Raw genomic sequence first — 15900 nt, 5'->3', positions numbered from 1 at the left:
GAACTGTCAACATGGAGGACGGTGGAGAAGCTTCCACGGATTCAATTTTGAAAGATGGTAAAAAACACAGTTTTATGAACGTAAGCGTTGGTACAAACGGCATGTTCACGGTCTTAAAACAAATGATCAGAAAGCTCATAAAGACCCGTTGACCTGGCGAACAGCTGCGGTGGTTAATCTGTTAAAACAACATCTGACGTGTTTGTGATCATGAAGGAAACTTGTCTGCAAAGCGTCACATCTTGAACTGCTTGTTTCCACAAGCGTTTATGATTTAAACTGCGCAGCTTTGTTTTGTGACAGTTAAAACAACAGTCCTGTAACCAGCTGGGCGGGTCGCTGCTGTGCTTTTTGCAGACTGCTACGCTGACTTCCTGCTGGAGGAGTTTGATGTGAAGACGTACACCGCCCAGGCCATCCACCATGCTGTCATCGCAGAGCAGCTGGCCGAGCTGGCGCAGGGCATCAGCCAGCTGGACAAGGAGCTGCACAGCCAGGTAACGTCCCGACACACCGCACGTGCGAACGGTCCACCTGCAGATGAAGAGTTCCCATCTTTAAAACGGGTCTTGATATTAGTGAGACAGTGATTCTCACCAATGTCTGAGTTTTGGACGGAGACACTACAAGATGTGTTTTTGAGCTTTGGGAACTTTAGTAGTCGTTTGTCACAGTTTTCTGACATGTTGTGGAGAAAACAATCGGTAGCTTCAATGATAACAAAAATGTGTCATTGGTTGTAGCTTTAGTGAAAAATAAAAGTTTAATTAAACTGAGACTTCGGCGGTTCATGTCTTTGTCACTTTTCCAGGATATTGTGTGATCGTAGGATTTATGTGTTCATGTGAGACTGAAGGTTCAACCGTCACCATGGAGACGTCCTGATATCAGCATCATGCTCAGCTGTGGTCAGAAGTTTAAATACGCTCAACATGTGCATGAACATTGCAATATTGCACTTTGACTGATTTCTCCAAGCAGTTCTTCTTCAGGTGAAGAATGAGCGGACAACCAACATCTTTATTAGACCCTCCTCAAGAATTCGGTGCACACGTTATCATTTATTTTGGGGTTTTCTGAAATCAACACAAGTTCAAAATAATATACATACAGGGTTAATAATTCAGCAACCATTGGACTGATCATCAGCTGGATGTCCCAGCAGGACCGTGCCCTCAGGATGAAGCAGGCAAACATTCACCTCTTTGGAGGATCCTCCAGAGTCCTCAACCCTCCTGGAAATATCTGGACTTTGATTGAAAGCTGGGTCCGTGTTAGAAAACCAACAAATTTAATTGAACTCCTTCAAGATTTTTGCCGGCTTCCAAAAGATTCTGGTCAATGTGCTACTTCCTAAAGAATATCTACAGATTTTAACACTGTTGATTTCAGAAAAAAACCAAAAAACAATTCAGCAGATTCTCAGGGTTTTTAGGGAAATCATGCAAAGCCCAATGTTGTGAAATGTATGTCCATGATGAGTAAACATCTGACCACAACTGTGTTTCAGTCGCTGCTGGTGATTTTCTGAATATCATACGTGTTCAGACTGATTTCCAACAGTCCAGATAATTTAATCTGAGGGTAGAAATCAAGGAAAATATATTAAAACCAATGTTGTGTTCCAGATGTTGTTCTTGTGTTCCAGGTGTTGTTCTTGTGTTCCAGATGATGTTCTTGTGTTCCAGATGATGTTCTTGTGTTCCAGATGTTGTTCTTGTGTTCCAGATTATGTTCTTGTGTTCCAGATTATGTTCTTGTGTTCCAGATGTTGTTCTTGTGTTCCAGATGATATTCTTGTGTTCCAGATGATGTTCTTGTGTTCCAGATGATGTTCTTGTGTTCCAGATGTTGTTCTTGTGTTCCAGATGTTGTTCTTGTATTCCAGATGTTATACTTGTGTTCCAGGTGTTGTTCTTATGTTCCAGATGTTGTACTTGTGTTCCAGATGTTGTTCTTGTATTCCAGATGTTATACTTGTGTTCCAGGTGTTGTTCTTGTGTTACAGATGTTGTTCATGTGTTCCAGATGTTGTACCTGTATTCCAGATGTTGTACTTGTGTACTAACTCTTTACTCTGAGTACATCAGCTGTTTTCTCTGTCAGTACAGAAACATCAGAACACTACAAGTACCAGGATGAACACTTTCCACCCTAAAGGGTCGCCATCTTGTCTCCACACAGGAAGGGGCGGGGCCACCGATGTAAAGGATTTTCAAATTAAAAGCTTGTGAGGAAGCTGCAGCTGTTCCTGAACACAAAGTGTTTGTTCTCCACTGCTGCTGCTGGACAGAAGAATCAGTGTGTTTATTGAGTGTTAAACAGAGGACACAAAAACACACTGAATTCTGGGTAAAATAATTAAAGCTGCAGATATTTTGGAGGGTGATGTGCATTTCTGTTTTCTAGGTTGTGGCCAGACATGAAGACCTCCTGGCTCAGGCCACTGGGATAGAGTCTCTGGAAGGTAAAGAACCACTTTTCTATATGCTACCATTATAAATTCTGGTTTGCAAAAACATCCTGGCAGTTTTTTCTATTTCAGGAAATGTATCAAATCTTGGTAACTTGGTTCCACTACAGTCGATATGTGGTTATTGAAGTTACTGTATTTTATGACGCAACAGTGACCATTTTAAAATCTTCCTGTTAGTGAGCCAGTGAAAATGAACTGGATCTGGAAAATCTCTTCCACTGTGTACTTCCCAAACAGCCAGTTCCTTCAGATAATATTAGTACACTGAAATCAAACATATTACATCACTATGTTCAACAGCATAATGGACTGATTTAATCAGTCTGATAGAATTTTACAATACAGCACTTTACTGTTGCTGCCATATTGTTAGTGATATGTTTTGTACTTACTTTTACTTTTGTAGGTTTTATGACAGTATTCGTTCCACCGTCAGACCTTCTCACCAGCATATGAATGAAAGAGCAGCACCCTGCTTTTTAAACCTTGCCTCATCAGCCTTTGTCATTTTAGAGTTTGACCACAAGAGAGCGCCAGCGTTCCGCCGATGAAGTCTGCTGACAGAGTCATTCTTGATCTAAATGGGAAATGGCATTGAAAGTTAAACATGTTGTTTTCAGGGGTTCTTCAGATGATGCAGACCAGGATCAGTGCTCTGCAGGCAGCTGTGGACAGGTATGCGTGTTTCCTCTGGCTTTAGATTAGACTGTTAATGTCAACATTTACACACGTGATCTTTCCTGCCTGCTGCTTCACATTCACGGCATCTCATCCTGGATTATAGAACGCCGTAATTGTGCATCTGATTTTAAGGACACAATGATTTAGAAAATTAATGGACGACTCTAAAGTACTTCCAGTTTTTCTAAATTGCTAAAACACTAAACCACATTTATTCAATCTCACACTCTTTTGGCAAAACCATAAACTATTTTCACTTCGTTAAACTCAGTTAGCAGAGCTTATCGACTCTTTTTTGCAAAATTAGAAACACATTCTCACTCACTACAACGCAGTGATGAACTTGTGATGCATAATTGTGACCACAGGTAGCAAAAGTTGAACACAATTAAAGCACAAGTGTCACTGTTTAAACACAACAACTCAAAACTGATCACACTTGTTGCAAATAATGTGATGAAGCCAATACAATGAACAGAAATTCAAAATGCATTGACTGTATTGTAAACAACCCTTTTTTTTTTGGAGGTACATGACTTGAACATAGTTTTCTATTCTTGGTGCAGTCTGTGAGGCTTGGGTTTTGGAGCAGGATCGGGCAACGTAGTTTGGTTTTGAGAACTTTCAAGAAATGTGTCTGAGAGATTCTGAAAAACTGTAAATAAAAACAAAATGTTTCAGCTCCCGAAGCTCACACTCACCAGTGGCTTCCTCATGAGTAGAAACGGAAGCCTCTGAGTTTCTTAAGTTATGTCTGCTTTTGTTTCCGCTGTTTTCCTGCCAATTTGTTCCTGGAACAAAGTTTTGGCAGAGCTGGGGGGTGACTTGTTGAACAAACAGAGATGTGAGGTGAAACCTGACTGCACACGGTTGAGTGGGAGCCGTTTTAAACCAGAAAGAAAATCAATAACGACACCATCTGTACCTCTGCCAGTGTTGCCCATTTATCATACTAAACAGCTTGTATTTAACCTGTACTTAAAAATGCAACAAATATTCTTGAAAGAAATATCTCAAGATCAATGGTTTCCTTTTATTGATATCAATTATATATTTTTTAAATTGGAAAATAACAATAATAATTAAAAAAAAAAGGTTGTTGTCTGAACAGAAATTTGTCAATCTGAAGACACAAGAAAGAGTCTGGTCCAACCATCAACCGCCCACCGATAGCTGTAACCTGACTGCACCACAGACCTGTCAATCAAACAGACACGCCCCCAAAAACAGGTCTTCTTGAATCTTCTTTTCTAATGAATGAGGGATTATTTTCAGATGGACCTCCAGAAAACTAATAAGAAGGAGTGACTTTAGCTAACAACACCGAGATAACTGATGGACACATTTTATTCACTTTGGATTTGATGAGAGAAGTTGAATGGGAGTCTATGGAGCCGGAGGCTTTTTGGAGCCGACCTCTAGTGGCACTCGCTGGTATTGCAGCTGAAGACACTTCTGGATCAGAACCATTTTACAGACCTGAAGCTACGAACTCTTTTATATCCAGTCTGTAGTTTTATATCCAGTCTGTGGTTTTATATCTAGTCTGTAGTTTTATATCCAGTCTGTAGGTTTATATCCAGTCTGGTGTTTTATATCCAGTCTGTGGTTTTATATCCAGTCTGTGTTCTGGTACTAAAAGGCTCACCAGGTTCTTAAAAGTTCAGATTACAGGTTGAGTTCCTGCTGTGGAAAACATCTGCATGATGATCTTTAGTCAAACTGTTCATGTCTTTCCAGGATAAGGACAAAGATCGTCGACCCGTACAACAAGATCGTGGCCAGGATCACGCAGCTCGCCCGACTGCAGGTAACTCACTGAGTTTATCCAACACAGCTGATGATGGTGTTGTGTTACCGTTTCTGTAGCTGAGTGTGAATCAGTCAGTGTTTCTTTTTAAATGGCAGAAGAACTGGATGACAGTTGTTTGCGTGGCAGTTTAATCAATAAACCATTGTTTTACATTTGATACGAAGCCTTCCCAAACCCACAGAGGAATCAACACTGTGTAGGAGAGCGGGTCAGCGTTTGCCGATATGTAGGCACGATGTGTGTTGTGTAGAGCTGCGAGCTGCTGTGTGTGCAGCTCAGTCAGAAGAACCGGCTGCAGCACTCCTGTTTGTGCAGCCGAGGGAGAAATCATGATTAAATATTGATGAAACAGCGGCTGTGAAAAGGTCAGCGTGATTCTGAGGTCTCTCTCCTGTGTGTGTGTGTGTGTGTGTGTGTGTGTGTGTGTGTGTGTGTGTGTGTGTGTGTGGTCTGGCTGAAGCCTTCAGAATGAGTTTGGATGTGACTCTTAACAGCTGCCAATCGATCGGCGGGGAATCGAGTCGACTGTTAGTTAGTTGTTTTCGTCCAGTATCTTCCTCTCTGTCTGCTTCTGATAAGAAACCTGGACTCACACATGCTGTAATTATCTGTTCAATGAGACGGTCTCTGTAGGAAGCTGGGGGCGGAGCCAGCGGTGGATCTGACCATCTGATTGGAAACCTGACGATACTACGTCCCGCCCACCGATAGCTGTAACCTGACTGCACCACAGGCCTGTCAATCAAACAGACACGCCCCCAAAAACAGGTCTTCTTGAATCTTCTTTTCTAATGAATGAGGGATTATTTTCAGATGGACCTCCAGAAAACTAATAAGAAGGAGTGACTTTAGCTAACAACACCGAGATAACTGATGGACACATTTTATTCACTTTGGATTTGATGAGAGAAGTTGAATGGGAGTCTATGGAGCCGGAGGCTTTTTGGAGCCGACCTCTAGTGGCACTCGCTGGTATTGCAGCTGAAGACACTTCTGGATCTGAAGCTACGAACACTTTTATATCCAGACTGTGGATGGGTCACAGTTCAATGTAACACTGGACGCTACAGTAACTCACTAACGCCCCTAATGGATAAAGACATGGGATTTAATTCTTACATCAGCGCTTTAGTGTGTGTTTGTGTGACTAGTAGCTAGATGATGTCACTATATCACAGGCACATGATGGGATCTCACCTCTGCTACTCCTCCTCCTTCCTCCTCCTCCTTCCTCTCAGACATTTAAACACACTGTGCCGTCATTCTCTCTCCATCACTCTTCATTTGACCTCAGCCTCCTTTTTGTCTTTTTCTTCTTCTTCCTGGTTACAACAACTGAGTTTAGTTTGTGTTGCTAATTAAGTGTGTTCCAGCAGTGAATGATCTCCTGTATGTGCAGGCTTCTTTATGAGAGGAGTGCTCACATCGTGTGCGATAACACGTTTAGTGTAAATGTTTTTCTTCCATCACTTACAGTAGGTGAGAAGCAGCAGCGGTGTAGCTCCATGGTTACCCAATGAGCATAGCAACCGTGAGGTGTAATGTCTGTTCTCGCCTGCATTTCAGGTCAAAGTTGGAAGAATTATTGACCAGCTTTAAGTGTTTGGCTTTAAGTACCACATGTTTACTAGTATCACTGATTTGCTTTTTTCCTTGTTAAAACAGTTTTTAGGTTACATAATAAGATGAGGCAAAAATATTTTTTTATGCAAAAAGTCTGAAACATTCAAATGTAGGCTTTCTATATTGTTTAAGTTTTTATTTTTATTTTACATTTATTTTATTTAACTTAATGTTACATTGAAACCCATCCACAGACTGTTTATGAAAGAGTTCGTAGCTTCAGGTCTGTAAAATGGTTCCGATCCAGAAGTGTGTTCAGCTGCAATACCAGCGAGTGCCACTAGAGGTCGGCTCCAAAAAGCCTCCGGCTCCATAGACTCCCATTCAACTTCTCTCATCAAATCCAAAGTGAATAAAATGTGTCCATCAGTTATCTCGGTGTTGTTAGCTAAAGTCACTCCTTCTTCTTAGTTTTCTGGAGGTCCATCTGAAAATAATCCCTCATTCATTAGAAAAGAAGATTCAAGAACACCTGTTTTTGGGGGCGTGTCTGTTTGATTGACAGGCCTGTGGTGCAGTCAGGTTACAGCTATCAGTGGGCGGGACGTAGTATCCTCAGGTTTCCAATCAGATCGGTCAGATTCACTTCTGGCTCCTCCCCCAGCTCGTCCAAATATGGTCACTTCCTGCTCCAAACCGCTCCGAACTAACAAGATGGTGACGAACAGAATCTGAACTGGAGGATTCATAACGTTCATGAACCAACGATGACATCCCTGATGGTTGATGACATCACTGATGGTTCTGATTGGTTGTCATCTGTCTTTATTAAAATTGGACCTCAGTGCTGACGAGATGTTTTAGATGATACAGATTAGATAATGAGAGGATGTGAAAGTAAATCTTTGAGCAGTTAGAAAATAAGATGTTGAAATAATGTTGATTATCTTGAATATAAAAGTACATACAGTATTTGGTAAATACTCTGGAATTTATTTGTGTAATTACAATAAAATTCTTAAGGGATTTCCGTGTTCTCGGTGCTACACTTATGTTAGTTTCCACCTGGCTGTGTTTCCTAAAGTTTGGTAAACTCACCACGACTTTCTTTTCCATTTTCCCGCGCCAGGTGGCCTGTGACCTGCTGCGGAGGATTATTCGTATTTTATACCTGAGCAAGAGGCTCCAAGGACAGCTGCAGGGGGGCAGCAGGGAGATCACCAAGGCTGCTCAGAGCCTCAACGAACTGGGTGAGGACCGGCATGCTTATTAATGTCTGCAGTCTGTTTATTACAAACAACTGGGAACGTGTGTGTGTAAAAAAATTAAGAAATGGTTCGAAATCTTTAGCGGTCGCCCTTGTTTCATGCTGCTCTGTCAGTTTGTGTCTGTACCAGGTGTTTTAGTCTGAAAACAAGTTGAGTTCTTATCACTCAGAGGTTAGTAGAAGCAGACACAGAGGAAGATGTTGTGCTGCAGGAGATGTATGTGGATCTGTGGCAGGTTCCTCTGGAGTCCACAGCAGGGATGTGTTGTAGTCTTTGGGATGAGAGGAAGAGCAGTGCGTACGGCAGCTCCACCGACAACAGCACCGTTGACCTTTAAATCAGAGCACAAGGCTTGTTGTGTCAGCCGAAGGGCGCACGGCATGCTGCTCTGGAACCGCTCCACAGATTCAACACTGTCCAGAACTTCAACCGGACTCAGACGTAAACATAGAAAAAGATCAGTAGGACAGGCATGCTTTTACCAAACCGAGGAGAAATGTTGTCTTTTTGAGATTCTGGGGACTCGGTCGCTCTCATGCTTTTATTCCTGTTCAGTAGATTATGTCATGTTTCGTTTCTCTACTTTAGTACCAGATAGCCTAAATTTAACCATGAAAACATGTAAAATTCTGCAGCCTGAAAGTGTTCTTCACTCCAGTTTTGACTTCTTTGCATCTATTACCTCTTAGTTTCTGAAACCATATAAAAGAGTTTGTAAATACGTACATGATGCTGGATTGAATTTCTCCACCGTTCTACAGTTAAATTAGTTTGTATCTCTAAATCTCACCTGAAATCCAAACTTTTTGGAGTATTTTTTCCTAATGACAGACGGCTGCTGCTCTTACATGTTTGTGCATTGTCATGTCATCAGTGGGCTTACATTATATTCTTTCTTTTATTAATATTTGCATGTATTTATTTACTCTTATTTTTTCATTATTTCAATTCACAAATTTCTTTATCTGGCCAGTTTTGCATTATTAATCCTTCTTATAATCCTCATTGTCAATTAGAAGAAATAAACTCTTGATTTCAACTGGGAATCATACACAAACCTATTCAACCCTTCGCATCGATGAACACAAAGTGTGTTAATATTCAATCCTCTTCTTCCCAGCTGAATACTGCAGCAAGTATCACCTACATATTTGATAAAACTGCACAACTTGACCATGAAGCGCTGCGTCCATCTTCACCCCCGCTACTCTTAATTAAATAAGTCCCGATCCGATGTTTTCAGATAGTCCGGTCTCTACCATAGGGCTTACGTTACATCCACTTTGCGTGACAAAATAATAACAATAAGGTATTTTTGGGCCTACAGTACGGCTGAGTTATGAGCACATATCACAGGGCCGTATGCTCTGAGTGTGAGTCCCTGGTTTGGGCCCCCCGGACTCATTCAGGACATTTATTTTCCATCATAAACAAGCACTAAGCTTGTATTTTTTTCACATTGCTGAGTCATAGTGTCCCACAAACATGGTTCAGATATTAACAGATTATAGACAATTTACTCTTCATAATTATAAAAGGATATCTCTTTAGATAAATAAGACGGTTATTTTTTTCCTTGATATAGAGGCTAAAATATAAAAATCCCTAAATATGATTTATTAAATGATGTTCTCAGTTCTGGATAGACTAGGCTAGCCTGAAAAATACAAGATACAACACGAATGGTTAGCTGCAACAATGACCAAGATATGAGCTTAAAAGTGAAGGTAGTGAAATAACCCTGAAAATAGCCGATGACTTGTCCTCATCTTCTAATGATACCGTGTGAAGACGGGGAACTGCTCCCTGCTCCACTTACTTACCATTATTAAAGTGTCACCGTGCACACCGTTGCACATTAAATGTTCAGAACAAAGTGGAGCACTCGGTGGAGACGCACGTGTTCACCTTTTACTGCAAGGTCACTGCTCTACTACTAATAAGTACACTTTTAAATAATTAATAAAAGGAATATGGTAATTTACCTTAGCAATGCAAATACGCACACACAGGTTGCCTTTATGTTTCCAAAAGTAAATAGTGTCAGTCTTCCTCTTACTGCTCCACATGAAATTCATAGCAGCAGACCTCGGTATTCACATCAGCTTAATTATGCAGTTTCAATGCAGTCACAGGATCTTCTCTGTGGCCACTCCTGGAGAAGTGTGTGGTGCGTTAGCTCTGATTTCTCTCTCCGGTAGAGTAGGTGTCGTATTCCCTGGCAGTCCCCTCTCTTCATTGTCCACTAATTGGCTCCTTGGCATGAGACGCCTAGTGAGAGCTGGTGAGCTGGATGCTGCTGCCCACAGGTTCACCAGGGCTGCTTGTTCACAGCCAGAGAGGTTCAGCCCGACACACACCTCCTCTCCTATACGTGGTGGTTCTTTGGAAAGGTGGGCGGGGAAAAGGAAATATGAAAAATCTGGAACTATTAAGGGGAATAAATCGATAAAGAAAATGTGGAAATATAAAGACAAAGAACAAAGTTTAAAAGCTTATTGCTTTAGCTTTTTCCGTATTGTTTTCCCATTTTTTGTCTTTGTTTTTACTGTATTGTTTTTGCTTTTACCGTATTCTCTTAAATCTTAATTACTTATCCTCTTAATTGTGAACGTAACTTAATGTGTACACTTTTGCCCTGTCCTCTGGTGAGTGCAGGTGAAAGTGTGTTGACATGTTTGTGCATATCGGTGATATCTGCCGTTGTCGTAAGCATAGAAACCGGAAGTTAATGCAAGGCCCACTCAAATCCAGTTGATTGACAGCTCGTCCATTCAAGCAAAAGCAAAACGGGAAAAGCAATACTCTTTGAAACTTTATTTGTCTTTATATTTACACATGTATTTATTTATTTATTTATTTATTCCCCTTTGTATTTCCAATTTTTTTTCCTTATTCTTTTTCCAATTTATTCTTTATTTTGGCACTCCTATCACTCCAAAGTGCCGCAGCATAGAAATACATCACACAAAGGACATAATGATATGTTTTATGAGAACTCTCGTACTTTTATTCATTCCTTTGTGGTGCTTTGTAAAATGAGATTATGACAGTGAGGCCCAGGTTGGCCCACTCTGGCCCAGTTTGACCCAGTGATGTCAGATCTCTATCGTAGACCTTCTCTACATCCGACCTGTTGTGTGTTAGCGCCAGCTGTGTTGGTTCAGAGGACTGCGTGACCTTCTGGTGTCAGCAGAGGAAAAGTGATATTGATGCATTCCACGTCACCCCCATCAGTTATCTGAGCCACACTACTCTTACTTATCACAAGGCAATAAGCCAGTCACAGCCGGTCCACAAGGACAGACATGCGCACACATAAACGCATAGAAACACACACATGCACACATTCCTTTGGCTGCAGAGAGCTTTTAAATGGGGTCAGTGTCCTCTGTCCTTCAGCACAGCAACACTCTCCTGTGGTGTCGGCTGCACCAGTTGGTTGTCTTCCAACAATCTCAACAATTTCTCAAGTGCTGCTTTTTATTTTGTGGTGGTTCACATTTTGGGGTCTCTCCTAAGGGTCGACTGATATGGCTTTTCCAGGGCAGGACAAATCCTGACACAAAGCTGCGGTTGACTTTAAATACATGATGTATGTAATCTTATTATGAAGGTAAATAGAAATTTTGTGGTATTTATTGTGAAGCTGCCGGCCCTACCAAGACAGTAGTGGGCGAAACACTGCTGCAACGGTGTGAGACAAACTTTGATGAAACACAACGCGCGTCGTTAAACTCTTAGAAAGAGCACATATGACATGATTGTGGTGTTTTTGTAACAAGTGGCTCTGAGAATGGATCATTTCCAGACTGAAGAATCTCAAGTGTGCAATAAACTGGGAAAAAAACCCAATATCAGATAAATATTTAATGTTTACCTTCTTAGTCCACCTGCACACAGATTTTAAAAGCATTTGTCAACTTGGAGAACTGTCCACAATTCTTCTGTCTCAGAGTCCTCTGTCTTACCCATGATGCTGAGACCAGGACTGTGTGGGGCTCAGACCATCTGGTGGAGGACTCCTGGTTCTGACAGAGATACTTCTGTAGGATATTGGATGAATGTTTGGACTGGTGATCTTGCAGCAGAGTGAATTTGAGAGCAATCAGACTCTTTGGTTGTTTTGCCTGACAGCCTGAACATCGCCAGTGCCTAAACATTTTGTTCTGCAATGTCCTGTATGTTTTACAGGTAACTTCCATAAACTGGAGCTTGGTAGTTTTAAGTTGTGATTCCCATCAGTCAAACCAGCCTTATGTCACAGAAAAGGTCCTGGAATATCTGTTCACCATGATTTGTTAGTTGTTATGTAAAGACTCTATTTTCCCTGCTTCTAGTACAATACAAGGCATTTAAAAGATCAGAGTTAGAAGATTTTAACTCATTTTACTCATTTTTTTTTGAATCCATGTTTAAATTCACAATGTGGCAGCATCAGTCTGTAACCACAAATCCATCCTCCCAGTGCACTTTCTTGTCTTTCCTCCATCTACTTTACACATTTATTTTTCACCCGTTTGGTGGGTGATTTACTATGAGTAACTGTCGCTCTTCTTAAATCAGGTGTTTTGGACGGAAAACAGAACAACAATAGAAGGAAAAGGAAATTGCATCCCTTTGAAATTAATAAATATAAATATAACATGAAGAAACGCTATTTAGGAGATTATCAGCGAGGAAGTCAATGCTGTGAGAAAAACATCAAGATCAATAGATGAAGTTAAGAGAAGATGGAAAGATATAAGGCTTAATAATAAAATTCAATTTTATTTATATAGCGACAAATCACAACACCGGTTATTTCATGGCACTTAACACATTAAAGTCCTTACAGCAGAACTTTACAACGTTATACAGAGAAACCAACAATTCAACAATTCCCACATAAGCTAGGAGGGAAAAACTCTTTAAGGGAGAAAAACCTCCAACAGAGGGAAGAAAAACTCCCTTTAACAGGAAGAAACCTCCAACAGAACCAGGATCAGAGGTGGGCGGAGCATCTGTTAACAGAACCGGGATCAGAGGTGGGCGGAGCATCTGTTAACAGAACCGGGCTCAGAGGTGGGCGGAGCATCTGTTAACAGAATCAGGCTCAGAGGTGGGCGGAGCATCTGTTATCAGAACCGGGCTCAGAGGTGGGCGGAGCATCTGTTAACAGAACCGGGATCAGAGGTGGGCGGAGCATCTGTTAACAGGACCAGGATCAGAGGTGGGCGGAGCATCTGTTAACAGAACCAGGCTCAGAGGTGGGCGGAGCATCTGTTAACAGAACCAGGCTCAGAGGTGGGCGGAGCATCTGTTATCAGAACCAGGATCAGAGGTGGGCGGCCATCTGCCTCGACCGGTTGGGGTGAGAGGAGAGCAGAGAGACAAAAGGACAGCATAGAGATACAAGAGAAGAACTGTTGGTGGAGACGACAATCACAGAGCAGAGACATGCAGCTCCATGACGGGACATCTGGAAAAGAAAGAACAGAAACTACACGAGTGAAGGAACTGAATGGAGACAACAGATAATAAGAAGAAACTATGGGAGAGAAGAAGATGGTGAGGTATGAGTCAGTTAAAGAGTAGGAGGAAAGAAAAGAAGCTCAGCATGTAACGAGGTCCTCCAGCAGCCTCGGCCTATAACAGCATAACTAAAGGTTGGTTCAGGTCTACCTGAGCCAGCCCTAACTATAGGCTTTATCAAGAAGGAACGTTTTGAGTCTAATCTTAAAGCTAGAGAGGGTTTCTGCCTCTCCAACACAAACTGGGAGCTGGTTCCACAGGGGAGGAGCCTGGAAACTGAAGCTCCGCCTCCCATTCTACTTCTGGAAACTCTAGGAACCACAAGTAGACCAGCGTACTGAGAGAGAAGTGCTCTGCTAGGATTATATGGTTCTATAAGATCTCTAAGATATGATGGAGCCTGGTCATGTAGAGATTTGTAAGTCATCAAGAGAATTTTAAATTCTATTCTTGATTTCACAGGAAGCCAGTGAAGAGAAGCTAAAACTGGAGAAATATGATCTCTCTTGTTAAATCCCGTCAGTACTCTTGCTGCAGCATTTTGGATCAGCTGCAGGTTTTTAATGAGTAATTTGGACATCCTAACAACAAGGAATTACAATAATCTAGTCTAGAAATAACAAACACATGAATGAGTTTTTCTGCGTCACGCTGAGGAAGGATTTTCCTGATTTTATTAATATTACGTAGATGGAAGAAGGCAGTTCTGGAGATTTGCTTTATATGGTGTCTAAAGGACAAATCCTCATCAAAGATGACTCCAAGGTTCCTCACAGTTTTGCTGGAGGCCAAGACAACGTCATCTAGAGTAACTAAGTGATTACAGAAAGAGTTTCTGAGGTGTTTAGGACCAAGTACAAGAACTTCTGTTTTGTCTGAATTTAGAAGCAGGAAGTTTTTGGTCATCCAGGACTTTATGTCTTTTAGACAGGCTTCAAGTTTTACTAACTGATTAGTTTCATCTGGTTTTATAGAAAGATATAGCTGAGTGTCATCTGCATAACAATGGAAGTTGATGCAGTGCTTCCTGATGACATCTCCAAATGGAAGCATGTACAAAGTAAAAAGTATTTCCTTTCCATCTTTCTAGTCGCTGCCTAGCAGAGCGTAGTTCTGAGTTGTACCATGGAGACAACTTCCTCTGGTTCATGACTCTCTTCTTCAGAGGGGCGACATCATCTAGACTTGTAGCAGAGATACTGCAGTGTTTTCTACCAGATGATCCACTTGTGTGGGACTAAGATCAACGTAGATGTCTTCCACTGCTTTAACACACGGCATCGAAGAGGATAAACATGTAACTGCTTCCTTAAACTTGGCCACGACATCATCTGACAGACATCTACTGTAGTGGGATTTATTCCCACATGCTGTGTCGTCCATTATTGTAACTTCAGATGTTGATAAGAAGTGGTCCGACAAAACAGGGTTTGGAGGAAATACAATTAAATTTTCAGTTTCCATCCCATACGACAGAACCAGATGGAGGGTGTGGTTACCACGGTGACGGGGTTTATTTACATTCTGATAAAAGCCTATAGAATCTAATAATGAGCTGAAAGTAGAACTGAGGCTGTCGTTGTCCACGTCAACATGAATGTTAAAGTCTCCCACTATCATCACTTTATCTGAACTCAGCACTAAATCTGATCAAAAGTCAGAATTCAGTTAGAAACTCTGAATAAGGACCAGGTGGGAGATAAACAACAACAATACAATCCGTTTCTCTGCTTTCCAGTTTGGGTGAAAGACTAAGAGTCAGACTCTCAAATGATTTAGAACTAAGTTTAGGCTTTGGGTTAATTGATCAACTTGAGTGGAAGATTGCTGCCACTCCTCCTCCTCGGCCTGAATCTCTAATGTGGTCAAATAAAAGAGGTGCAGCAGGTCCACATCTCTCTGACCTGGTTTCATTCAGTGAACATTATGAAGCGACCTGTGAACTGTGTGGGACACATTCAGGACCACGGACAGCTCCCCTGAAGAACAGGACAGATATCCCAGCAGAGATACCTACAGTACGCTGTTGGCTGGAAATCAGCATTCGGTTCATTCAATAACTCTAAAATTTCACCTCTGGACAGACGACATGTCTGAATAATTTCTACTTTTGACATCAGAAATGTTTAACGGGCGTAAAATCTCGTTCTCTACGTATTCTTTGGTTTCCTGCGTCTCCTTCACAATAAGACCAGCGTCTCTCCTGATGTTCATCTGACCTTCAGTCGGAGTAAAATACACAACAATCACTTCTCCTATATTTACTTATATTCAGTAAATATCATTACAGATGTTAAATTCATCTATTTTCAGTATTTTACATGTTCAAGTAGAAACGCCCAATATTACATATGTATTCAGAAAAACATGCAGAATGGACACCGTGTTAAATATCACATTTGAAAGACGCCTTCATCACTGCACATCATCAGTACATCAGCTGGGACTTTATTTTTTTGCATTTTTTTTTTTTGGTGTGAAGTTTGTTTGTGATTTTACACACGTAGACCTTCAGTGAATCAGACAATTAGTCTGAACAATAGATTTAAAGTCTAAAATCGGAGTTATTTCATTACCACATATTA

At 41.2% G+C, this 15900-nt stretch overlaps 1 protein-coding gene across 1 annotated transcript in view; it reads left to right on the top strand.

Moving 5' to 3' along the window:
- cog5 (component of oligomeric golgi complex 5) overlaps nucleotides 1-15900 on the top strand; it is a 78347-nt gene continuing 62447 nt past the window's right edge. Inside the window, exons 1-6 of the mRNA XM_069720266.1 lie at nucleotides 1-57; nucleotides 358-497; nucleotides 2410-2467; nucleotides 3097-3151; nucleotides 4898-4967; nucleotides 7663-7783. Of these exons, the coding sequence (XP_069576367.1) occupies nucleotides 12-57; nucleotides 358-497; nucleotides 2410-2467; nucleotides 3097-3151; nucleotides 4898-4967; nucleotides 7663-7783 (490 nt within the window). The 5' untranslated portion in view covers nucleotides 1-11. The remainder of the gene's footprint in view (nucleotides 58-357; nucleotides 498-2409; nucleotides 2468-3096; nucleotides 3152-4897; nucleotides 4968-7662; nucleotides 7784-15900) is intronic.

Source organism: Brachyistius frenatus, unplaced genomic scaffold (assembly GCF_029030835.1).
Source record: "Brachyistius frenatus isolate BFR_SWC_R1_liver_20210118 unplaced genomic scaffold, ASM2903083v1 Contig_237, whole genome shotgun sequence".
In the NCBI taxonomy this organism is placed as follows: Eukaryota; Metazoa; Chordata; class Actinopteri; family Embiotocidae; genus Brachyistius; species Brachyistius frenatus.
Note: the sequence above shows the minus strand (reverse complement) of the source record. Positions and strands in the feature narration are given on the sequence as shown.